Raw genomic sequence first — 25,773 nt, 5'->3', positions numbered from 1 at the left:
CAATGATTCAAAAAAGGAGGACCACTGTAGAGGCTCAAGGTGGGTTTTTTTCCCAGCTCTCAAAGCACGGGACTGAGCACTGACAGCAAATGTCGCACGTCTATCCGGACAGAAATGGAGACGCACCCTCCGTGTGGACGTAATCACGCAGATGACGATTGAGCTCAGCGGAACGGTGAGATTCCCCAGCCAGAAGGGGTTAATTTGGTTTCGTTTACCTTTGGCTATGTTGCTACTGTTTATTACAGACTTTAAACTCCTACAGAGTAAGAAGCATACCAACTGCTCTTAACTGTAACAACTGAATCCCCTGTGCCAATATACGCCCAATAAACACTGCTGAAAAAGCAAGCCGCTGGACACGAAGTTATTCTTGATTCGTCGGAGCCATATATATACTCATATGTTCAAACCACACCGAACAAATGGTTGAAAATAGTTTGTTTTACAGAAGCCAGGTACGGAGGCGCAAAACACCGCCTTTCCAAAATGGCACACTGGAAACCATGTTAATGGCTTGTACTCCGTATGGGGCCACAGGAAACGACAGGATCGTTAAAAGCGCAGAACATATTACCTGAACGAGGAAACAGTGCCCAGCAAAACCATTAGGCATAAATTCCAAAAGCCCTCTTTGAGTCAATAAAATTTTATAGCTATTTATAAAGGTCAGAGGATTCATTTAAGTTACCCTATATAAATCCCTATTAATATACATGAATACACAGATGTCCGTGAAACACACACTTTTATTTTATGCTTTATGTTTTACTACTTCCTACTGTGGTTATACCTTAGAAAGGAGCCACTTTTCTCAGTGACACCAGGGCCCATCATCAGGTAAGCATTCTTTTTTTTTTTTTTTTTAATGTTTATTTAATTTTGAGAGAGAGGGAGACAGAGAGCGAGTGGGAGAGGGGCAGAGAGAGAGGGAGACACAGAATCTGAAACAGGCTCCAGGCTCTGAGCCGTCAGCACAGAGCTCGACGCGGGGCTCAAACCCACGAACTGTGAGATCATGATCTGAGCCAAAGTCAGATGCTTAACCAACTGAGCCACCCAGATGCCCCCGGTAAGCGTTCTTAATGCACGCTGTTGGTCAGCAGAATTGAGAATTCATACCAAGCCCAGTCTTACTCCATAAATGCAGTAAGTCACAGAATACAAAGGTCACAAGAAACCTCAAAACACATCTGTCCCACTTCCTTCTGGGACCATAATGATTCCTAAGCCTGGACATTCCGGCTTGCTCCTCAGGTCCTCTTAAGGAGTTACCGTAATACTTTCCTGCCACCAAGAAACACATTAACAATGAAACTGTGGCACACTATGGATTATCAGATAGATGATCTAATACTTTCCTTAATGAACCATGGGTTTCTATGGTTGTTGAGTTTCTCTTTACCACAATTGTAGAAGTATAACGTGCTCCTGAGAAAGAAATATCCAACAGTACAGCCAGATATAAGGTAAAATGCAGACACTCTCCCTCCCCTCATTCTCTCCTCCTACTCTGCTCCCCAGGGTACCCAGTGGTAACGGGCTCTCATGGGTGCTTACAGAAGTATTCTGTGCCATCATGCCTGAAAGCATATTTATATAGTGACAGACCCGGCTACACTTACCCAACACCCATGATTCCTTTCTCCTTCGCACCAGGACCTTGACTGCCACCCCAAATAAACCACTAGGGTTCTCTGCCTTTTGCGTAATCTCATGTGGCCATGTGACTGTGTGCTAATCGATGGGTATAAACAGAAATGTGGTATTGGGTTTCTCGGAAGGCTGCTTAAAGGGATGGAATCAGCTGGAAGGGGTCCTATTTTGGCCTTTCTACCTGTCCTCACTCTTCCTAACTCCCACAAAGACTTAAAGGCTACTACAGATGTCTCAGACCAAGAGGGAACCTTGAGAATGGAAATCATTAGGCAGGTTGGTGGAAAAGGAAGAGAGAGGGCTGGGTCCCCCATGACAGCAGGGCACCGACATACCAGCCCTAGACTGCCAACCTCGAGGCAGCACTGATGCGAGAAAAAGAAGCCTCTGTCTTCATTAAGCCACTTTCATTTCTAGTCTGTTACCAGTATCCAAACACAATGCAAACTGGATACATGCAATTTTATTTTCTATATACAGAGGAGATTGTGATAGAAATACTGTTACGCAATTCAACTTTTTTTCGTTAACAGAGGCTCTTAGACATCTTCCATTTAACAGCTCACGGGCACTGGTGTTATCTCCAGAAGTACTTTTCGGTGACTATGCTTGTATATATTCCCTTTTTCAGAACTACATAAGAATATATGTAGGATGCCATTCTTAAAGCTCCTAGGTCAAAATTTTCATCTTTGACAGAAGAAATAGCCTTCCTGAAAAGCCCACAGTTAATGCATCTCCCAACACAAACACTTTCACCAGCATCCGGGGTTACTTAAATATTTCAGTTTAATGCCAATATTATAGGGTCTGAGAATTTATGATTTTTTTTCACTTAGTGTTTTCATTCTGACAAGGAAAAATAAATGTGTACGTGAATAATCTGAATTTCAGAAGGTGCACTTGCATTCATGTTTGAGATTAGGTCAAGAGCAAAAAAAGGAGGGGTGCCTCGGCAGCTCAGTCGGTTAAGCGTCCGACGTTGGCTCAGGTCATGATCTTGTGGTTTGTGGGTTTGAGCCCCGCGTCGGGCTCTGGGCTGATGGCTCAGAGCCTGGAGCCTGCTTTGGATTCTGTATCTCCCTCTCTTTCTGCTCCTCCCCCACTCATTCTCTCTCTCTCTCTCTCTCTCTCTCAAAAATGAATAAACATTAAAAAAAAAAAGCAAAAAAAGGAAATGAGACATCAAGGAGAAAAGAGCAAGAAAAGATCTAAATAAATGATGCATTCTTGCTGAGTCAAGGCCAAAGGATGTCACAGTGAGCTATTCAATTCAAAGTTTCACAGAGAAAAGTGGCCAGAGAATGAGGGACCCCAAGGCACATGGTGGACACCAATTCAGAAGCTCTCGGGCTACAGCATTTACGGCCACCTTCTCCTTCGGAGCAGTAACAAAGTTTCAGGGAAACATCATCGTCCACGTTAATGTTGTTTATCCTGAAATATTTACAGATAAGAGTTTATATATATTTTATACATATATTTAAGATTTGCTTTAAAATATTCCAAGACACCCATGAAAAGAGATTAGCAAATGTAATAAAGCAAACATCGCAAAAATATAAATAATACTAAGGCCGAATGATGGCACCTGCGGAGGAGATCCTATCGGTATAAACTGTTCTTTCGTGCACGTTCGAACACGCCCACAATTACAAAAAGTTTCACGAAGCTAATATTCATCAGAAGCACGTCCGGCATGTCAGAGGAAGAACTCTCAAACTCTGCTCGTGTCTGAAAGGCAGCAGGAACGCGGACAGAAAATTCTCCACGTCAACTTTCTCAGAGTTCTAAAAATTAAATGAAGGCTCACCAAAACACAAGGGGCACTTACTCAAGAAGTGTGACTGAAGCATAGCGATAGAGACGACTTCGTGGCCTCAGTCCCGTCCCCTTCTCTCTCTCTGGTAGCCATGGAAACCTAACTGTGAAAACCAGCAGCCTAGCGGTCCCCGGAGAGCACAGACGCACAGAGTACTCCCATGGCTTGCTTCAAAACTGCATCCCCAGGCCTTCTGTTCATATCACCTGACTCTGCTCGCTGCACAAACACACCTACAGCCAGGTCATTTACGGAAAACAGTGACAACTGGCAAAGGTTTAACATCACAGCTGCTGGAGAAGCATGACCACTCGGAGCTACCGAAAGGCTAACTAAAAGGCGTGGAAGGAAAAACGGGGAAGCGGATGCCTGTAAGAGGCTCTGATAAGGTGTGAAATATCCCGGGGCATCTACGAGTTCACACACACGCATCTGCGAGCTGTGAGTATGATGAGGGTTGAAGCAAAAAGGGCTTGATCTCTCGCGGCTGGCTAGTAACCTTGGGCTCTAGAGGAACAGGAACCGAAGGCTAAGGCAGAGTTGTAGACGGCACTGAAAGCAGGCCCCCAACCACGCTCAGAGGCCCTTGGCAAAAGCTACCAGAAAGTTCAAAGAATTTAAGAAAATCTCTAGCGGCGCCTGAGTGGCTCAGCTGGTTATGTGTCCGACTCTTGATTTCGGCTCAGGTAACGATTTCATAGTTGGTGAGTCCGAGCCCTGCATCGGGCTCTGCACTGACAGTGCTGAGCCTGCTTGGAATTCTCTCTCTCCCTCTCTCTCTCTCTCTGCCCCTCCCCTGCTCATTATCTCTCTCTCAAAAATAAACATTAAAAAAAAAATCTCTATTCAATCATTAGCAGATCGTTAAACCTAATTATCAAACATTTCATAGACCTCCACAATGAAAAATACAAACACTACAAAATGAATGCAGGGAACTCACAAACAAAACAAAGATAGGCAAGAATAACAATAGCAAAAGACAACAACAAAAAAATCCTGCCTTGAGGGGCTGCCACATTATATCATCTAAAATGTCTTACTTTCAACCAAAAAAATGACAAGACAAGCAAATAGCAAAGTATGGCCCATACACACACACACACACACACACACACACACACACACACAAAACAGTCAGTGAAAACCATTCCTGAGGAAGGCCAGATATCGGATTTAGAGACAAAAATTTAAATCCTTATTATAAATAAGTTCAAAAAAATGAAAGGAGGGGCGCATGGGTGGCTCAGTTCAGCATCCGACACAGGTTCATGAGCTCAAGTCCTGCATTGGGCTCCATGCTGACAATGTGAAGCCTGCTTGGGATTCTCTCTCACCCTCTCTCTCTGCCCCTCCCCTGCTTGCTCTGCCTTTCTCTCAAAAATACATAAACTTAAAAAAAAATTTTTTCACTGCTAGGAATTTACCCAAGGGATACAGGAGTGCTGACGCATAGGGGCACTTGTACCCCAATGTTTATAGCAGCACTCTCAACAATAGCCAAATGATGGAAAGAGCCTAAATGTCCATCAACCGGCAAATGGATAAAGAAGATGTGGTTAACATATACCATGGAATACTACTTGGCAATAAGAATGAAATCGTGCCATTTGCAACAAGGTGGATGGAACTGAAGGGTATTATGCTAAGTGAAATAAGTCATTCAGAGAAAAACAGATACCGTATGTCTTCACTCATATGTGGATCTTGAGAAACTTAACAGAGGGCCATGGGGGAGGGGAAGGGGAAAAAATAGTTTCAAACAGAGAGGGAGGGAGGCAAACCATAAGAGATTCTTGGATACTGAGAACAAACTGAGGGTTGATGTGGGGTAGGGGAGAGGGGAAAGTGGGTGATGGGCATGGAGGAGGGCACTGTTGGGATGCACACGGGGCATTGTATGGAAACCAATTTGATAATAAATTATATTAAAATTTTTTTTAAAAATTAAAGGGAACCATGTCACAAAACTTAAAGGAAAGTATGAGAACACTATCTCACCAAAGAAAGAATATCCATAAAGATATAGAAATTATATAAATGGAAATTCTTGAGTGGAAAAGTACAATAACTCACAAGAAAAAAAAATCCCCAGAGGGGTTCAACAAGAGATTTGAACTGGCAATGAACCTAAAAACACATGAATTCTGATCATCCTCAATAAACCCAGATGAAATCTGACAATATTATACTAGGAAAGACAACAGTTACCGAAGATCACATAGGATAAGATTCTCTTTACACAAAATGTCCACAACAGGCGGGGCGCCCAGTGGCTCAGTCGATTACGCACCCGACTCTTGGTTTCATGAATTCGAGCTTCAGGCTTTCCAGGGAACCTGGTCGGAGTTCTCCACCCTCCCCCACTCGCGCTGTCTCTCTCAAAGAAATAAAAATAAAACTTAAAAAAAAAGTTCAGAACAGGCAATTCTGTAAGGCAGGAAATAGATATGTGGCTGCCAGAGGCTGGGAGGCAAGGAGAATAGAATGGGGGTAAGAGGGTGATGAGACTGTTCTGGAATCAGGTAACAATAAGCATTACCCAGCCTTGGGAATATACTGACAACCTGTACGTTTTAAAAGGGGGAATTTTATGGCATAGAATTATATCTCAACAAAGGTGTTATAAAAAATTAATTTTAAACTTCTTGGTATTACAGTTTTATTTACAATCTGTAAATGTGTTTGGGTTTTACTGCCGCGCTTAAGTTATAAGCATTAAGTGCTTATACCTAGCGTTATGTTTACGCGCACTGAAGTAATGTTATGATTAAAATAATTTGTCGATAGCTTGGTTTTGGACAGTTATCCTAAAATTCACGCCGCAACTATGGTCAGCTAACTTCTCATAGAGAAGCCCACAACCCTGGGACAATTCCTAAGTTTTCTCATTATCTCTATCATCCTTAGAGACTTTAAATTAGCATAATGAGCATTAGAAACTGGTTTTCAATAGTGAAATTAGCGGTTGGTTGGTCAGAATAGCAAAAGTACAAATGAGCCCTCTTGGGAGATCAGCAGAATGCAAGGTATTTGAATTGGCAATAATATCCTAAAGATATATACGTCGGCATGAACAGGACATAACAATTTAAGGAGGCCCGTAACCTAAACTTTTAGGGGTAATGCCTATGACTTATCAAGCTAGAGGATTCCAGTTGCCTGATGCCAACTCAAAGGGTAACAGAATCTTGCCTCCACAACAAGGATCAGTTTTCTGTAAAGATCCATAGAGAAATATTTTAGACTTTGTGTGCCATCCAGGCAACTATTCAATTCTGCCACTGTAACATGAAAGCAGTGACAGACAACATGGGGGCAAATGAAATAGCTGTTTCAATAAAACTTTATTGACAAAAACAAGGGAAGGGCCATAGTTTGCCAACCCCTGCTCTAGAACATTGTGTCTGCATCACCTGTAAGAACAGCGGAAATACCATCAAGTCCATACAGAGTGGGTCTTTGCTTACTGGTACACATTTGTGCCAGAAAGGTCTGAACCTGGCTTGGCCCATGGTAAGCTGGTGGTGAACCTACAGAGGAGCAGCGAGCTGTCACCCACCTCCGACATTCTGGCAACTGTTGATGTCTACCGGCAAGAACCTGACAGCTACAGATTGCCAAGCTAACAAACCGAAGTTGGTCTGCAGAAGTATCTCGATGCTGCTTTAACGGCCTATCATTGTGAGGTGGACTATGAAGACAAGTAAGTGAACTCTGCGCCAAAAAACAAGGAATAAAAATGAAACTTAGGTTAAAAAAAGATATGAAAGGAGGGGCACCTGGGTGGCTCAGTCGGTTAAGCGTCCGACTCTTGGTTTCAGCTCAGCTCACGATCTCACGGTTTCCTGAGCTGGAACCCCACATCGGGCTCTGCGCTGACAGCACAGAGCCTGCTTGGGATTTTCTCTCTCTCCCTCTCTCTCTGCCCCTCCCCTGCTCACACTGTCTCTGTCTCTCTCAAAAATAAATGAAAAAATAAAATAAATACGTAAACTATAAAAATACATACATCAAAGGCCATCAGACCAAAAGCACATATGACGTAAGATCCAGGCCAACAGGGCACCAGGGGATGCTGAAGAGTCAGATACCAGCTTCAGTCCAGAATCCAGATGGCTGTCCCCACGTGTTCTAAAAAGCTAACTGGCAGAGAATTGTAATCATTCATGGTACTGGAGAAAAGCAAGAGAGTTAATCATCCAAGACCAATTTTCTGTGGTTTTCCAATTAGCTCCGTGATTTGATTTGAATCAATTTAATATTAAGGTCACTCAGAATTCCCCACACCCAGGCAGCCCGAGTGCTAAGTACACCCCAGATAAGAAGTTATACTTGCAGACCTCAACACTCCCACTGATAGGGTTATCCAACCAAGTCCAATGTTGTTTATCCTCATGGCTCAACAGTCTAATGTAATAAGAAGGAAGGAATTCAAAGGAAGAAAACACCCATTTTATCATCCACTGCCAGTTGTGTTTCTTCCCTCATCAACCCATCCAATCTACAATGTTCCTTGGACAACAGAATGGACTATTATCGAAAGCATCTGCAGGCAGAAGGCCTCAGGGAAGAGCTTCTCGAATGTTGGGAGATTCTTCGGCAGCCTAGGAATGCTCAGAAAATAATGCATTTGGGGGGCGCCTGGGTGGCGCAGTCGGTTAAGCGTCCGACTTCAGCCAGGTCACGATCTCGCGGTCCGTGAGTTCGAGCCCCGCGTCAGGCTCTGGGCTGATGGCTCGGAGCCTGGAGCCTGTTTCCGATTCTGTGTCTCCCTCTCTCTCTGCCCCTCCCCCGTTCATGCTCTGTCTCTCTCTGTCCCAAAAATAAATAAACGTTGAAAAAAAAAAAAATTTAAAAAAAAAAAAAAAGAAAATAATGCATTTGGGTCCTGCCACGTGCATTTGGAATACGTGCCCCTGTGTGACAGTGCTGTGCGTGCTCCTAAGACTGCCATTTGAGAAACGTTTCCGTGGGGTGGCCGACCTCATCTGCCTCTGACCTAGAGCCTCGAGCTAACACCACTGACCTTGGAACCTGGTGGCTCACCATCAAGCCATGCAGAGAGCTGAGAGTTGACAATGAAAATACCGATCATTTAACACCCCCCACCCCACCAAAAATAATCTACTGGCCTATGCTTTCTAAACTAGACAGGCGAAGATGGCATTCATTCAACCATTGTACGCTTGCTCTGGATCAAGCACCGAGCAGCATGCTGGGTACTACATCAGTGATGAACAAAACAGACACAGCCTCTCATCTGACCACTGGCCAGGACTAACAATAAACTTGCTGCCAGCACTCTGCAAAGCAGCTATGTCGAGAGAGAACAGACATAGTCGTTAGGTCCGCGTGGAGGGCACAGAAGGTTCCAGCTGGGATATAACTTCAGCTCTTGGGTGTGAGATCCAGAAATAATAGGGGTGAGAGGGACGTAAAATAGCGCTCCACCTCAGCCCCAACTCGGTCAACAGAAGGAAATTAAAATCATATAAATAAATTCAGGCCCAAGGAACGCACACAGGAAAGATCCAGGAGCCCTGAAAGACTGGGAACAATCTGGGACCTCAGGAGGGCCAAGAACATGTCACAAGGAATCAGTTCTCGGGCCTGGTTTCTTACCCTGAGCTCCCCTCACCACACCTCTGCCCAGGACAATCCAAGGGTGCCTGCCGAGTGGCCACTGTGCGTGTGTGAGAGAAAGTGAGAGGCAAGGCAGGAAAGGAAGGACCAACAAGTGACCCAATGCAAACAGCTTGACAGAAGAAAAACTGCCATAATTTTAGTGGTTTTGCAGGGGCGCCTGGGTGGCTCAGTCAGTTAAGCATCCGACTTTGGCTCAGGTCATGATCTCACACTCTGTGAGTTCGAGCCCCACGTCGGGCTCTGGGCTGACACCTCAGAGCCTGGAGCCTGCCTTGGATTCTGTGTCTCCCTCTCTCTCTGTCCCTCCCGTGCTTGCACTGTCTCTGTCTCTCAAAAAAAATGAGTCAGTGTTTAAAAACATAAAAATAAAACCATTTTGCAAAGTAGGTAATGGGGACTCTTTCTTGCCTCTAGCCCCCCCCCCCCATCTTCTCACCGCAACCTTTACTCTCTGCTTTCCTTGCGGGGGAAGTCCTCTCTCCACCCCGGAGTCCTCCCAAGGTGGGGTGGCCTGCTTCTGCCTGGCCAGCTACCGATCATACAAGTAAGTGAGAACCTGGAGGAAAATATTACACCTGATCTTAGTCCCTAAGGTCAAGTGTGATGGAAAGGAAAGCGCCTGCCAGCGGCCATGGTCAGAGCCTGAGGTCAAGGAGGGAATGGCCGCCATTGAGAAAATAAGCTTACTGCACTCCAGAAAGAGCAGCCCAGCCTGCTCTGGGTCAGGGCAGGTTCTTCCTTCACACAAGGGCAGTACGGTTGCAACCTACAATTTGACACAGCGGCAAAGCAAGCCCTGTTAAATAATCAACTCTGCGTTTAACTGAGCAAGCCCTCCTTTCCAGCATCTGGCTCTCCATCCAACACATCAAATCAAGGGGACGATTTTCCCAAAGGCTGAGAAGTTAAGCTACTTACTGACAGCTGGAAGCTTAATCACTGCTTTTCTTCGAGCATTAACTCCCACTAGCCAGTGACTACACATTCTATTAGCCATGGAAATTAACATGTGTCCAGAATTCCCAAAGACATCACCCTAATGTGAAAGGAATCAGGCAGCGAGATGAAAGAAAATCACCACTGAGCCCCACCTCTCCTTTCTGTGTTCTTTTAATTGGGATGTCAAAGAAACGTGTGTTTAGGTTTGTGGTTTTTTTTTTTTTTTTAATTTTCTAACTTTATTTTTGGGAGAGAGAGAGAAAGAGAGAGACAGAACGTGAGTGTGGGAGGGGCAGAGAGTGGGAGACACAGAATCCGAAGCAGGCTCCAGGCTCTGAGCTGTCAGCACAGAGCCCGACGCGGAGCTTGAAGTCATGAACCGCGAGATCATGACCTGAGCCTAAGTCGGATGCTTAACCGACTGAGCCACCCAGGAGCCCCATCAAAGAAGCACGTGTTTCACAAGGAGGCTTTGCCACCAGGAGACAAATTCCAAGGCCCCACAGACACCCTGAGTGGTTGTCTAAGCGTCTCCACCTCCTCCAACCTCCCGGGACCGTCCCAGCCCCACGGGAAGTTTCATCTACATCCAGTGCCCCTCAGTCGAGCTCCCGCGGGCGTCCCAATCCAGTCCCTGCTTGCGTAAACTCACCTGCTGGATCACAGCATGCCAAACCTCAGAAAGGAAACCCAAAGGGACTTTATTCCTTAGTGCCTTCAACTTACCACCACCTTGGTAGCAAACATGTACTTGTCCCGGAGCTGAAAGTCTCTCACTTCCTCCAGGATCACTTCCTGGTTCTCCCGGGACTGGAAGAAGTCTGTACTTCGGAACACCGTGGAGTAGCCAGAGGGCTCGTGCCGCTCGACGTAGATGGTGTTCGGCTTGTCATAGGGATCAACACCCCTAGAGGAAAAAGAGCAGTTGCTACCATCCCCATTGGAGAAATGGAGGTTCTTCTGTGCAGACAGCCAACGGGAGTTGAAGGGCATGAAGGTGGGGTCTACCCAGGATACTCTTTTGTCAAGTTTTTCACTGCTCTCTTTAAGGCGCCCTGGGTTTGGTTCCAGGCAAGCCTTGGCCATGCTTGAGAAGAATGAAAACAAGAAAAAGTAAAAGGCGGGCTATTTCGGAATCAATAAGCAATGGACTGCTTGAGGCTGTCAGGGGGTTTCTGGCCCCAAGTTATGAACCCCAGAGAATGAAAGACTGTGTGTCCCCAGGACAGTACGTGCTCAGAAGAACAGCTCTGGAAGAAACCACATGAGGAACCAGTGAGTCTAGCCTTGCTAACGGACCCTGCCCTTTCTGTTTCTGTCCATCCTGTGCTGTTGTCAACCCGTCCATGCAATCGGGAATCATCCAACCAGTGCAAAGTCACGTTCCGTGAGGGTCCTTCACAAACTCTTTCCCACGCGTACTGATCTCGCCGAGGTCCTTCAGAAACACAGAGCTCATTGCTCCCCCGCTCCCCGTGCTCTGTCAACAGAGCACCCCTCTGCAGGGATGCTCCCTGCATGCACTCTGATCTGCACTTCGAAATCCTATTCATCTTCTGAGGTCAAGTTCAAGACACCTCTTCCAGGAAGCCCTCCCCGCCAAAGCTCTCCACCCTTCTCCCAACCCAGGCAATGTATCTGCGCAGTGTTCAATTTCAAGCCTTTCATATGAATTTTATCTGACTTTCAAACAAAGGTACAAAGCTGCTTTGGGTGGGTGGATTTTGGAATCGCTCTCGTGACTTGACACCGTGGTGCTTCTTACTCACAGTGGTGCCTTTTATTCACTGTAATCTATTGTTCACCATAACGTGTCTGAGCCTCCTAGAGAAAGGACAGATGCTTTAAAGGCCACGTCTTAGATTTCTTTTTTGTCCTACAGGGCTCCCAGCTGACCTGAACCTTGCTGCATGCAACCTGTGGACCACGGTACAAAGGCTATTTAAAAACTGTAACGCTGACTAGATCAAACTCCCTCGAGAACAATCTCTGAACCGGGGTCCCCCCTGCCCCAAAAAGGGCCCCAAACAATAGCTGGAAGGACAATGAATCTGCCCCAGGTTTCCTAACTCTCCCAAGACCCCAGGCCAGGAAGACCATTCAACATGTGGGGGAAATAACTAGAAGAACCGGGACGAGAGCTTCACAGGGAGGACGCAGTGATGGCCAAGGAAAGGCAGGACTCGCTTCTGTACCTGTCTTTGCACAGGGCCATATTCACAATGGCTCTCAGGATAATGAAGTCTCTGATATAGACTTCCTTCAGAGACGAACTGTCAAGAGTATGTGCTCCAAGAAAGAAAGAAAGAGGGGTGCCTGGGTGGCTCAGTCGGTTAAGCGTCCGACTTCGGCTCAGGTCACGATCTCACTGTCCGTGGGTTCGAGCCCCGCGTCGGGCTCTGTGCTGACTGCTCAGAGCCTGGAGCCTGTTTCAGATTCTGTGTCTCCCTCTCTCTCTGCCCCTCCCCCGTTCATGCTCTGTCTCTCTCTGTCTCAAAAATAAATAAATGTTAAAAGAGAGAAAGAAAGCAAGCAAGCAAGCAAGCAAGCAGGGAGGAGGAAGGGAGGAAGGAGGAGATAAGCAAGAGAAAAAAACAGAAGACTTGACTTTGGCCCCACAATCCAGAGTCTCAGCAGGGCACTGGAGAAGCCAGCAGCCTTGGTCCCAATGTGGGCTCATCAGACGCTCTGCTCCGGGTGCATATGTGTGGGGGTGCTGTGGCATGTTCTCTGCTTTTCCACAATTAGAAGTACTGATTAAAGTACTTCCTCTACCCTAGAGGATATGCAAATTAAAACAAAGCTGCTAGATATTTTTAAAAAGGCAGAGAGGAAGGGACCTTGACTCAGATTATTTTGAGACAGAGCTCACCTCTGTTATTCTTTCCTAAACAAAAACAGCAGGCAGTATCTAGAGATAGGAAGAGCCGGGACTCTTCTCCCAATTCTCTTTCACAATCCATACTTGGACCTCCCGTTTCCGAAAGCCAGGCCACCGACAAGCTTCCGCTCCTTTGCCTTCCACTACTTCCGGTTCTCTTTGCCCTCACTGGAATGAAAATGCAGAGGCTTGCTCCCATCTGTGAGCACGGTCACCTGGCCTCACCCGGCCTCACGGAACACCCGTTAGTGATGCTCTACCGGGAACCTCTGAGTCCCTCCCCCGTAGCCCTCCCACTGTCCTGCCTTGCCCGTCTCCAGCTCTGGATTACACAGATCATTGGTCTTCCTGACTCTTGCCGCTCCCAGGCTGCCACGCGTTACTGAACAAATGTATGTGCCATTATTCGCAGACAGGTCAGATTACGCTCTCACATATTACGGGAAATCCTAGGGGGAAATCCTCCAAATAGGCTGAAATTCCCTGACACCAGACGTGTAATTATCTAAAATAAGATAAGCCGGTCCTTTCCCCTAAGATATCTGTGTATCTGCACGGAGGCAAAAGGTACAACATACAAATTCCCAAGCGTGATGTTCCTTTATTTGGTCATCCTGCTGGTTTGCCCTCTTGATATACGGTTACCTAAACAGATCAAAGGGCAATGCGTCCCTGTAAAACTCAAGCAAAGCAGGGGCGCCTGGGTGGCTCAGTGAGTTAAGTGTCCGACTCTCAACTTTGGCTCAGGTCATGATCTCACAGTTTGTGAGTTCGAGCCCCACATCGGGCACCATGCTGACAGTGTGGAGCCTCTTGAGATTTTTTTCTCTCTCCCTCTATCTCTGCCCTGCTCGCTCGCTCTCTCTCCCTCTTGAAATAAGTAAGTAAACCTAAATAAATAAATAAAAATAAAACTCAAAGAAAGCAAAAGAAAGCTCTAGTGGTATTCCTGGGGTAGAGGTTATACTTGGATAAGATTGTGGTTACAAGTTCACTGAGACGCCACAACCGCTGCCCAAGGAAAATAACGAAAGGATCAGAAACAGCTGCCCTCTTTGAAAAGGAAGTCCAGGGGCGCCTGAAGATACTCAGCTGGGAGACCCCTCCTTCCGTCTTGACTGACCTCCTTCGCCAAGGAAGCAATACCAACTCGAAGACATTCCTCTTCAAATAAAGAGCTAACGGAAACACAAACAGTATGTGCCACTTTGTGTTTAGTGATAACTAACACTACATGGAGAGGTCAAAAGACAAATGATAAACCAAGAATTATAAATACAAATGAACATACATGTGTGATATGTCATTTCACAAGACTAACCTTAAATATATAAAGAGCACCTGGAAATCAATAAAAAGACTAACCGATCAATAGAAAAAGAGCAAAGGGCGTGAACAGACACGCCATCATAAAAAAAAAGAAAGAAAAATGACTCTTGACCAGGTTAAAAGATGTTCAAACTCATTCACAATAAAATGCAAACTAAGGGTAAGCATGTCTTACCTAACATACTGGCTGTGGAGAGAGGCACCATTCTATGTGGTTGAGATGAGAGCAAAATGTGGTACTCTCTATAGAAGATCTGGCAATCTCTACCAAAATCACAATCTCAATGCTTTATTCACTGGGGATATAGCAGTCCACAAAATTGACCAAAGCCTCTGCCCTTGTGGAGCTTTTTTTCTATTGAGAGAAAGACAAATGATAAGCCTAAAAATCTTGGTAAATGCTACGCAAGAAAAGAATAGAGCAGGGTACAGACAATGACAGGAGAGGAGGTGCAGTTTTAGTAGGATCCTTAAGATAGGCCTCATTTAGAAAGTGTTATGTGAACAGACTTGAATGAAGTAAGGGAGTAAGCAATACGTATATCTTGAATAAGAGCTGTCTAGGCAGGGAGGAAAGTAAGTGCAAAGGCCCCGTGGTAGGAACGTACTTGGTATTAACCTGAGAGAAACGTTGGTGCATATTAAAAGGTTCAACGCAGAGAGAGGAACAAGATCAGACCTGTTTTTAGGAAGATCAACCAGGCCATGTACTGAGAATTAACTGCAGAAGGACAGGAGTGGCAACAGAAAGACCAGGTGGACAACTGATGAGTGACAATGGTGGCTTGGAGTAAAGTAGCAGCCACATAGTAGATCCTGGATATAAACCGAAGGAAGAGACGACAGGATTTCCTGGTAGGTGGGATGTGACACGTGAAACACACATGAAATCAGTGACGACTCAAAGTTCTTGCCCTGTACAACTAGAAAGTGAAATGGGGAAGATTACAGGAGCAGCTGACTGGGGACAGTGAAGGTCAAGTATCTATCTGGGAAGAATCAACTTTGAACCGGTGGAGTGACCCACTGACCCAGCACATCCTTCTCTGGGAATCTCTTCTGCACATTCGCCCACACGGGGACAAATCCATGTATTCATGGCTGCGTCCCGCATCCTGCAACTGTGAAAGATCAGGGACAAGCAGGACTAGAAACAATTGTACTTCTTGAAGGGCGGCTCTGTTGACTTCACTCTCCCTTCCCAAAACCCTACAACGGCTCCGCGACGCTTTCAGAATTCAGTCCAGGTTCCTTTACCAAGCACTGCAGATTCGGATACCCACATCCCTTCCCCCAAACTTCACCCCCAACATACGGTCCAAAAGTCAGACTCTGTGCTCTCCACCCGAGACCACAGTGTCTCATCTCTGCCTCGGGCCATTCTGTTCCTGCCTGGAATCCCAGCCCGCACACCTCCACGCCCTCCGGCGACCTCCAGCCTGCCGCACACATCCTCACTCAACAGCAAGCTTTTCTACGGAGCTGTGGCCTTCCCATCTGGAAAGAACTGTGTCCCTCCTCTGGCTTCTCCTGCTACGTCCATGACTTCTGTGCACGAAATGTCTTTTCTTACCTCCTAAGCTGCGGTCTCCTTAGTAACTCTGGCCATAAATTATTCAACGTCTACCCTAAAGCATCTAGCATGTTTTATATTCAGCAGACGCCAAAAAAAAAAAAAGTTATGAATGAACAAGTGAATGAAGCTTCTATACAGAAAAATCCACACTTCTGTTACCATGCTCGAAGAGTGAAGGTCGTTAGAAATTCTAATCCATGCAAGTGCTTGGAGATTCCCTGGGTCCCCTGATGGCTTGAAAAACGCAAAAGCTCTGCCACTTTTCTCACAAATAGCCTTCCTTTCTCATCCCCCACCACCTCCCACACTGGGTGTATTATACTGGTACCTCTAATTCCCAGGTCTGGAGCGTGCATTTTCTGAACCACAGGCTTTGCATTTCAGGTGAGGGTAGGTGTGTCAAAAAAGGTGATTATGTAATTCTAACTCCTTCGATGGACGACTTACCAAGAAAAGGATTTCACGTGTTCCTGAATCAGGGTCCAGGTCTGGCCAAAATCATCCGACTTCCACAGCTGTAAAGACCAAAAGGACAAGAAGGAATCAGGATCTAAGCAGCCCCCACCACCCGAATGGCCTGGCCCTCAAACCCCACCTTAAGTAACACTTTGGCTGTGAAGACAGGGACAGAGATCACCAGGGCCAGCTCGATTACTCCAAATACAAACAAGGGCAGGGAGGGAAGTTCCTCCCCATAGTTACTAAGACCTCAAGAACTACAAGAAAAAAATGACTGGGGCTTATCTTCCATTTACAGAGCATCAGAAATTACAGTTTACTCAAGACTAGCCCTCGGGTAGAGTAAAAACAAAAGGATTACACTCCATTCTTCCCGCTTAGGAAACAGTGTCCTTAAAAACCGGTAAGGGCTAAAATGAACAAATCAGGAGACTATAGATGCTGGAGAGGATGTGGAGAAACGGGAACCCTCTTGCACTGTTGGTGGGAATGCAAACTGGAAAACAGTGTGGAGGTTCCTCAAAAAACTAAAAATAGATCTACCCTATGACCCAGCAATAGCCCTGCTAGGAATTTACCCAAGGGATACGGGAGTGCTGATGCATAGGGGCACTTGTACCCCAATGTTTGTAGCAGCACTTTCAACAATAGCCAAATGATGGAAAGAGCCTAAATGTCCATCAAGCGATGAATGGATAAAGAAGTTGTGGCTTATATATATGATGGAATACTACTTGGCAGTGAGACAGAATGAAATCATGCCATTTGCAGCAACATGGATGGAACTGGAAGGTATTATGCTGAGTAAAATAAGTCAGGCAGAGGACAGATATCATAGGTTTTCACTCATATGCGGATCTTGAGAAACTTAACAGAAGACCATAGGGGAAGGGAAGGGGGAAAAAAGTAGTTACAAAGAGAGAGAGGGGGAGGAAAACCACAAGACTCTTAAATACAGAGAACAAACTGAGGGTTAATGGGGGGCGGAGAGGGGAAAGTGGGTGATGGGCAGTGAGGAGGGCACTTGTTAGGATGAGCGCTGGGTGTTGTCTGTAAGCCAATCTGACAACAAGTTATATTCATAGAAACAAACAAAGAAAACCATAAGGGGTCATGGTGACTAAAGGAGAACAGAGAGAACACTGGCTAGGCACAGAGGCAAAGAGCACCAAAGGGAAACACCTTGAATACAAAGGATACGGCCATGAGTAATTAACTTGCCGATCTTGATCTTTGCCAAAGCCCGTGAACTTCCAAACACCGAACCTGAGCCCCTCTGGCCCTAGTGACCATGTATTATGAAGCAGGGGCGCCTGGGTGGCTCCATCGGATATGCATCCGACTCTTGATCTCAGCTCTGGTCACGATCTCACAGATCGTGGCAGCAGAGCAGAACCTGCTTGGGATTCTCTCTCTCTTTCTCAAAATAAATAAATAAACTTTAAAAAAGAAGAAGAAAACGCAGCAGCAGCAGCAGCAGCAGCAGGGGACCACAAAAAAAACAATAATCCACCTATACTGGCAAACTGACCCAGCCTTCCTTAGGTTACTCCCTAAGGCAAGTAAGTGTAAACAGATCATGTTTTCGTTAAACAACCAGCAAAGAAAGAGAAAGGTTCCAAGGTTCCTCTGAGCAAAGCCATTCAAAAGTCATCATTAATCTAAACCCACAGGGTCTACAGGCTTCACAGGATTAGACCAGACCAATGCTGTCGATTTGGCAAGTTTCAACCTTGAGATATAAATCCTACAGGGGCTCTCTCCCCATCTTGCTTTCCTTCAAATCCAGGTTCAAGGAGGAAAAAACACACACATTTATATTTGCATGTGCACGCACAAGCACGAAGAGGAAAAATTTTAAATTTAATGGTCATTTCAATTAAATGGTACAAAATCAGTGTGTTTACAGAAGATGGGAAAGGTAGAACAAATTCACTAAGGGGTCCCAGCAGAGCTCAGACTCCACCCTTCTTTAGCTGGCTCTCTCTGGTTAATTTCTAGAGCTTCGATTTACCCCCAAAACCCACAAAGGTGCATCTACACCAAGAAAGGCACGATGTTTAACAGGGCCTGCCAAGTGCTTGGCGTCACCCCCTGGCCGGGATGCATTCTGAAAGTGCCAGGGAGATCTAGTTTTCCTTAGCCATGGGAAGTGAAATAATAGCTACAAAGGCTAAGCTTGGGGGAGGAGGGAGGGAGGGGCCGGGGGAGGTCACTCAGAGGCCACACGATCCACACGGGCAGAGTAGAAAACTCGAGAAGCCCCACCTGACTATGTTCCAGAAGCTCCCTTACCTGCTTGTTGGGGTGAGACCTGTCAAAGCCCAAGAGAAGGTTGGAGGCCTTGCTATGCAGCAGGAGGTCCGCCGCCCGGAATGGGATGGAAAAGCCTTGGAGGGTGTTGCAGAAGTCAAACGTGATCCAGAGGTACTGGGCATAAGCATCTGCAAAGATGTACTGCAAGAAGAAGAAAAAAAAAAAAAAAAAAAAAGGCAAGTTCAGAGCAGACCTGGCCAGGGCCACCCACAGCCCCGCTTCTCACAGCGCGTGCGGTGCTGGGGGCCCGTGGGGCCTCCGTGCGGCTTCCTCGCCATCCCCGGGCCAGGAGATGCCGGTGCTTGCCAAGCAAGGCTCAGGGAAGGAAGGGGTGCAGCACGGGCTGGGACAGAGCCAAAGACTGCTCTCCTTTAACCAGGTAACGGCGCGAGTCAAGCCTTCCTTTCTTTTCTCTCAGCTGACTTGGCCATTCTCCCTCTCTGGCAGGTCACTCGGTCACAATCGGAGGGTGGCTACCGGCAGCGGGGACACAGAAGTCCTGCTCTTCAGACCTGCTGCACACAGACAGGACTGTTTCTACTACCCCTCCGTCCTCTGAGCAGCTACGGGGCATGTCTTCCCAGGAAAATCCCTAAAGTCACACCCATCTGGGAAGATGAGCTTCTCCTTGACACGAGGCCAGGTGACAGGGCAGCTCGGAGGACCGTGCAGCCAGTGGGGCCGGCAGACTCACTGTGGGGCACGGCAGGAAACAGCCTGGGGGAGCAGGGGCAGCACCCTATTTGGCCCCTGCACAAGCCGGACTGTAGAGTGACGGCCAACCCAAAGAGTTCTCGAGGGGAGGGGCACCTGGGCGGCTCAGCCGGTCGAGGGTCCGACTTCGGCTCAGGTCGCGATCTCACGGTTCATGAGTTCGAGCCCCGCATCGGGCTCTGCACTGGCGGTGCGGAGCCTGCTTGGGATTCTCTCTCTCTCTTTCTCTCTCTGCCCCTTCCCCACTTGCACTCACTCACACTCCTCTCTCTCTCTCAAAATAAATAAATAAATAAAGAGTTCTCGAGGGGAAGGGACGGAGGCAATTCAACCTGACAAATGTGCGTTTCATGTTCACCACGGACCAGATGGTACGATGCCACGGTGCAAACACAGAATCCTTAGGGTCCAAAGTGGCAGAAAGAAAGACACGACCGTGGATAACTACAACTCGAGGGAAAATGCGATTCAGTGAGACACCATGGACAGAGTCCTACGAGGAGCGCAGAGCACAGATTAGTTCCAGTTTGGGAGACCAGAAAGGACTCCAGGGAAGAGCCGGCCCTTGTAAAAGGCGGGCAAGACTTCCACAGGGAAAGAACATCCCGAGTCTGAGGCAGTTTGCGCTTGGGTACAAGGGCGGGCGGAAAAAAAAGTCCAGCACGGACTTGAGGGCCTGAGGGAACGGATCACAAAGCACAGACGGTGGCAGGCCTTGAACGCACAGGAGAGATCTGAAGGAAAGCCTCCCTGCTCCCACAAGGGCAAGGGCGGCTCAGAGGGTCACCGTGAACCGGAGCAAGAGGGACCCAGCTCCTCGGGTGCCAGCCAGTCCCCGAAATCAACAACCCAAAGGAATCCGTTCAAGCACACGCCCCCTAATTGGCTGCATCTGACCCAGATCAATCTTCTGTTCAGAATCCTTTTGGTGCTAACAGCTCAGGCACGTCCTAATGCTCTGCATTCGCTTGCACGCTGCTCCTGCTCCTTTCCCTTTGGCTTTTCCCTCCCCAATTCCCAAGAACACGCTCTATGTGTTTTTGTTTCCTCCACAGCATCTAATGCAAAACTCCAAAGTCTGCAGGAGCCTAATTAAATCTAACCAGAGAGGCTAGTAAACGTTTTGAAACCAAAAACTACCATAAGCAAATGCAATGTTGTGAAAACAGTCATGATCCTAAGAGGACCATCATGATTTCTGGCACGAAGGCGTTCTCTAGAAGTAACAGAGCCCATCTTCCTGCTCCGAAACCATCTTGGTTCCTAAGGTAGGGAGTGTTCTCGGTTTAAAAAGATTTCTGGGGCACCTGGGTGGCTTGGTTGGTTAAGCATCCGACTCCTGGTTTTGGCTCAGGTCATGATCTCGTGGTTTCGCGAGTTGGAGCCCTGCATCGGGCTCTGCGCTGATAGCACTGAGCCTGCTTGGGATTCTCCCTCTCCCTCCCTCCCTCCCTCTCTCTCTCTCTCTCTCTCTGCCCCTCCCCTGTTCATGCTAGCTCTCTCTCAAACATAAACTTTCAAAAACTAAAATATAATATAAAAATAAATAAAAAGACTCCTCTAGAAATCTACTCCATGGCTTCAACAGGTGTCACATTTAAAAAATCTAAAAATTTAGATTATTATCTAAAATTAGCTTATTATCTAAGCTTATTAGATCATTATCTAAAAATTAGCTTATTATCGTTCCTGATAACAGCTAAATGCGGCAAGAACAGGGATGCCTGGCTGGTGCAGGTGGTGGAGCACGCAACTCTTGATCTCAGGGCCGTGAGTTCGAGCCCCACGTGGGGCACGGGGTTTACTCTAAACAAACAATCCAACAAAAGGCGTCAGGAGCGCTCAGCGTGCGCCAGGCACTGAGTTGCAAACGTGTGCCTGCCTTACCAAATTCCATCCTTCTGGTACTCACGGCAAGTCAGGGCTTTAGCTATTGGTGTCATCTCCTTTACTGACGAGGACACTGAAGCGCAGAGAAGTTCACTGGCCAAGGTGACCCAGGAGGCAGCATCTACCTCGGTGTCTGGCTGGTTCAGAGCCCGTCCCTGAACAGTCCAGCCACCAAGCCTTCCCTCTCCTGCTCCAACAGAGGCAGCATTTCCTGAATTTCATGCCGAGGTCGCACACTGTTCCCCAGGGCTCATTCCTGCGCCTCCTCTCTTACTCCGCTCCTCAAGCTTTTGCGGGCAGCTCCCTTCCCCCGCCCCGTGGCAACGCTGAATCATGCCACGCCTGCACGCCCCACACCTGACCACCCCGTCCTCGACTCCCCTCCTCTGGGACGATCAGGCGTGTGGTGACCTTTAATCTACGGTCTCACCCTGACTGCTGCCCTCCTCGGCATCTCCCCTCTAACGCGCCGAGGTATTTCGCCGGGTCCAAAACCGAGCCCTCCCACACCTTCCGGCCACGTCCCCAGCTCTGTGCGTGCGACCCCGTCCCCCGGCCCGCGTTCTCACCATTACGGGTGGCACTCCACTGCCTTCCCTCGGGCCCCACTCCCAATCAGCCACCCAGCCGGCCACGTTTTCCTTTTTACACTCTCCGCTCTCCTTTTTTTTTTATCCCCGGTGCTGCCAAGCGTGGCCCACTTCCTACTGGTGGAGCCCACGAGCAAACCGGTGCCGGGCACTGGGTTTTGGTCCTTCTCATGCCTTCTAGGGCTTGGCAGGGTGCGAAACGCTCAGCAGGTGATTCGAGGTCTGGCTGAGCAACTGGGCAACTTCATGCCTGTATTACCACGATGGTTCCCTTCCCGGCCCCTCTCTAATCTTTCCCCTTCTAATGCATCCCGCATATTGCCAGGACACACATTTCCCTATAAGACACTATTTACAGCAAGCCCCCTTACTCAGACCCTGCTATGGCTCCCTACTGTCCTCAAGGCCAAAGGCCAACACGACCATCTTCAGATGAGCACCTGCCCGATACCCCAAAGCACCATGGTGCAAACGCTCCACCCCTGAGAAGTGAATCTCCCCACCGCCTGCACAGGAACCACACACGCCGGCCCCCTGAAGTCTCGGCCCGTGGCGTGTTTCCCCTCTTCGACTCCCGCCAGCTCCACGTAGCTACTGGAATCATGCCTGTCCTTGAAGCTCCATTTCCAACCCCAAGTACCCCGTGAGGCCTTTACTTCCCTGATCCAACCTCGCTGAATCCCCAGCCCCACACACACCCGTGGGTTCCAGCCAGCACCCGGGCACGTGTGGCTTCACGTGGTTACATAACCGTGCTGCGTGTGCACGTGACAGGAAGTACAGCACATCCTACTCTGCCTTTGGTCCCCAGCCTGCCTGGCTGTCAAGTCTGCCCGAGGCCAGCCCCACAGATCTGCCGGAAGAGCCGACCTGACCTACCAAGTGCTTCCTGGGCGATGTGATTTCAGGAGCGTCCTCACGCATCCCCACCTTCCCCACCCTGTCGGCAGTCACTGAATATTCAGCTCTTGGCTTACAACTATGTTTCTTCGTGGAGTGCCTGGGTGATTCAGGCAGTGAAGCATCCAGATCTTGGTTTGGGCTCAGGTTGTGATCTCACGGTTCGTGAGTTCGAGCCCCGTGTCGGACTCCACGCTGACACGCGCAGAGCCTGCTTGGGATTCATTCTCTCTCTCTCTCTCTCTCTCAGAATAAACTCTTTTTGAAAAATGTATTAAAACAAACACCTATGGGGGCTCCTGGGTGGTTCAGTCGGGTAAGTGGCCGACTTCGGCTCAGGTCATGATCTCGCGGTCCGTGAGTTCGAGCCCCGCGTCGGGCTCTGTGCGGGCTCTGTGCTGACAGCTCAGAGCCTCGAGCCTGTTTCGGATTCTGTGTCTCCCTCCCTCTGACCCTCCCCCGCTCATGCTCTGTCTCTCTCTGTCTCAAAAATAAATAAACGTTAAAAAAAAAAAATTAAAAAAAAAAACACCTATGTTTCCTCTTTAAAATACAAAGAGTCTAGGGGCGCCTGGGTGGCGCAGTCGGTTAAGCGTCCGACTTCAGCCAGGTCACGATCTCGCGGTCCGGGAGTTCGAGCCCCGCGTCAGGCTCTGGGCTGATGGCTCAGAGCCTGGAGCCTGTTTCCGTTTCTGTGTCTCCTTCTCTCTCTGCCCCTCCCCCGTTCATGCTCTGTCTCTCTCTGTCCCAAAAATAAATAAACGTTGAAAAAAAAATTAAAAAAAAAATAAATAAATAAAATACAAAGAGTCTAGAAACATAAACTACAGAAGGGGCGCCTGGGTGACTCCGTCGGATAAGCACCTGACTCTTGATTTTGGCCCGGGTCACAATCTGATGGTTTGCGAGTTCAAGGCCTGCATCAGGCTCCTTGCAGACAGTGCGGAGTCTGCTTGGGATTCTCTCTCTCCGTCTCTCTCTGCGCCTCCTCTGCTCTCTCTCACTCTCTCACTTTAAACTTAAAAAAAAAAAAAAAAAAAAAAGCTACAGAATTCACCTCCATGTTAGCACAAGTGATTCTCTCCAGTTCTGAGGGGAGGAACCAAGAGCACAAAGACAGGACAAAGGGCACACAGGAGGCAATGAAGGAACATAACTCCGGAAGGGAAAGAGAGAGGACCAGCTCTCGAGGCCGGGAAGCCTGGCTGCACACTCGGGGGCCTTTCGTAAGGAGCCCCAGGCGTATGCAGACACTGCGTGGCTGACCTCAGGGGCACTGTGAGGCCAGCAGCACTGGCGGGTGGCCAGGGCTGTGCACTGCTTCAGGGAGGCACCACACAAGGCTGAGAAGAAGGAAGTGGGGCTGTTGGCAGGTACGAAAATAGACCCAGACACTCACATGACCCCCCGAGCCATTCCATCTCCATCGTGAAGCAAAACCACTGGACCGCAGCTGCTCGCCTACCCAGCACCTCCTTTCCCCTTGCACAGGTACACAGCCCCTCGGGCTTCCACGTGGCCCTTGTGTGACATCCTCACCTTTCCAGGCAGCTGCTGATGGTCATTTCAGCCATTCCAAACCAGACTCCTTGACAGCCCCCCTAACATCTTCACACAGGGGACGTGCCTGGGCCCCGCACCCAGGACTTAACAGTAAGGCACCCAGCCTGTGTGATTTTTCTCAGGAAGTGGTGGGTCTGGTGGGGCAACCTGCCTTCCAAGGGACAAAGGCAAAAGTAACAGAAGTAACGGGCACAACGAGAGTCACGGTTTCCTTCCTGAGAAGTCTGGGGAGGGGTGACCACCTTCTTTGGGGAACTAGAAACTCAGCAGAGAACGCTGTGTCTCCAACCCACTCTGTCTGCTCCAGCCTCGGCCTCCACCTGTCACCAGGTTCTCCAAGAAGGCGGTTCCTCTTCTGTTTCCCCACCGACTGCAAAGCACGTCCCTCTCTCCCACGAGAAGCCCAAGATGTACCACCTTCCAGGGAGGGGGCACCCAGGCCACGGGCATGCCCCGTCCCCCCAGCACCTCAAACTCCCTGACAACCACCCCTGGAGTTCTCTTCCCACTCGCCCCAGCGCCCTGGCCCCTGCCCTGCTCCTTCTTCAGACCTGTTGCTTCAAAAGCCCCTCTTCCCCCTGCACCAAACCACCTTCGCGAGCCCAGAACATCATCCTTCCTGTCTTCTGACTACTGAGACGTGCATGCGGGCCTGGCAGCCGCTCGCCACAACCCATGACAAGCAGGAAGGAAGTCAGAACCTGCTTGCAGACCTCTGTGCCCTTGCAGTGGGAGGTGAGGAGGGGGCAGAGAGAGCTGAAAAGGAAGATTCCAGAGGGACAACAGGGTGGTTCCAAGGCCACAACTGCGGTGAGAGTTAGCTCTGGGGCGATGTGTAAAAAGTCACGGTAACAGGCACAGCCTGACAAAGTGAGTAATCTGAGAGTTATTTGATTCCCAGAGGCAAAGGGGGGGCATACGGATCTCTCCGTGGGAGATGTGGCACAGCCAGCAAGCTGGACCCTGGGGCAGGGTTCCTCACCTCACGGAAGTCAAGCCTGGCCAAGTGCAGTGGGGAGTGTGGTGCAAAGGGCCGGCAATCTTGTCTACAGAGCCAATTCCCTCCAGCACCCCTTCCTTGTTTCTCATCGCAGAGGGAGTTAGGGAAGAGGTGAGTTTGTTCCTAACTGCTGCTTTTCTTCAAGATCAGGCAGGACCGATAGGAACCACGACGTACCAGTAATAATTATTTTAGTTTAAAAAAAAAAAATAGGGGTGCCTGGGTGGCTCAGTCGGTTGAGCGTCCAACTTCGGCTCAGGTCATGATCTCGCGGTCTGTGAGTTCGAGCCCCGCGTCGGGCTCTGTGCTGACCGCTCAGAGCCTGGAGCCTGTTTCAGATTCTGTGTCTCCCTCTCTCTGACCCTCCCCCGTTCATGCTCTGTCTCTGTCTCAAAAATAAATAAACGTTAAAAAAAAAAAAAAATTTTTTTTAAATGTTTTTAGGGGCGCCTGAGTAGCCCCGCAGGTTAAGCGTCTGACTTTGGCTCA

General features: G+C 48.4%; 1 protein-coding gene across 1 annotated transcript in view; it reads right to left on the bottom strand.

The window, feature by feature from the left end:
* The window catches only part of SORL1 (sortilin related receptor 1), a 172,066-nt gene that overhangs the window by 121,261 nt on the left and 25,032 nt on the right, over positions 1-25,773 (bottom strand). Inside the window, exons 4-6 of the mRNA XM_047070249.1 lie at positions 18,607-18,768; positions 16,300-16,367; positions 10,793-10,973 (exon numbers count right to left, since the gene is read on the bottom strand). Of these exons, the coding sequence (XP_046926205.1) occupies positions 10,793-10,973; positions 16,300-16,367; positions 18,607-18,768 (411 nt within the window). The remainder of the gene's footprint in view (positions 1-10,792; positions 10,974-16,299; positions 16,368-18,606; positions 18,769-25,773) is intronic.

Source organism: Lynx rufus, unplaced genomic scaffold (genome assembly GCF_022079265.1).
Source record: "Lynx rufus isolate CCGP_SWC_20201006 ecotype Redwood Valley unplaced genomic scaffold, mLynRuf1.p SCAF_9, whole genome shotgun sequence".
Taxonomy (NCBI): Eukaryota; Metazoa; Chordata; class Mammalia; order Carnivora; family Felidae; genus Lynx; species Lynx rufus.
This window is presented reverse-complemented; position numbering and strand designations above follow the sequence as displayed.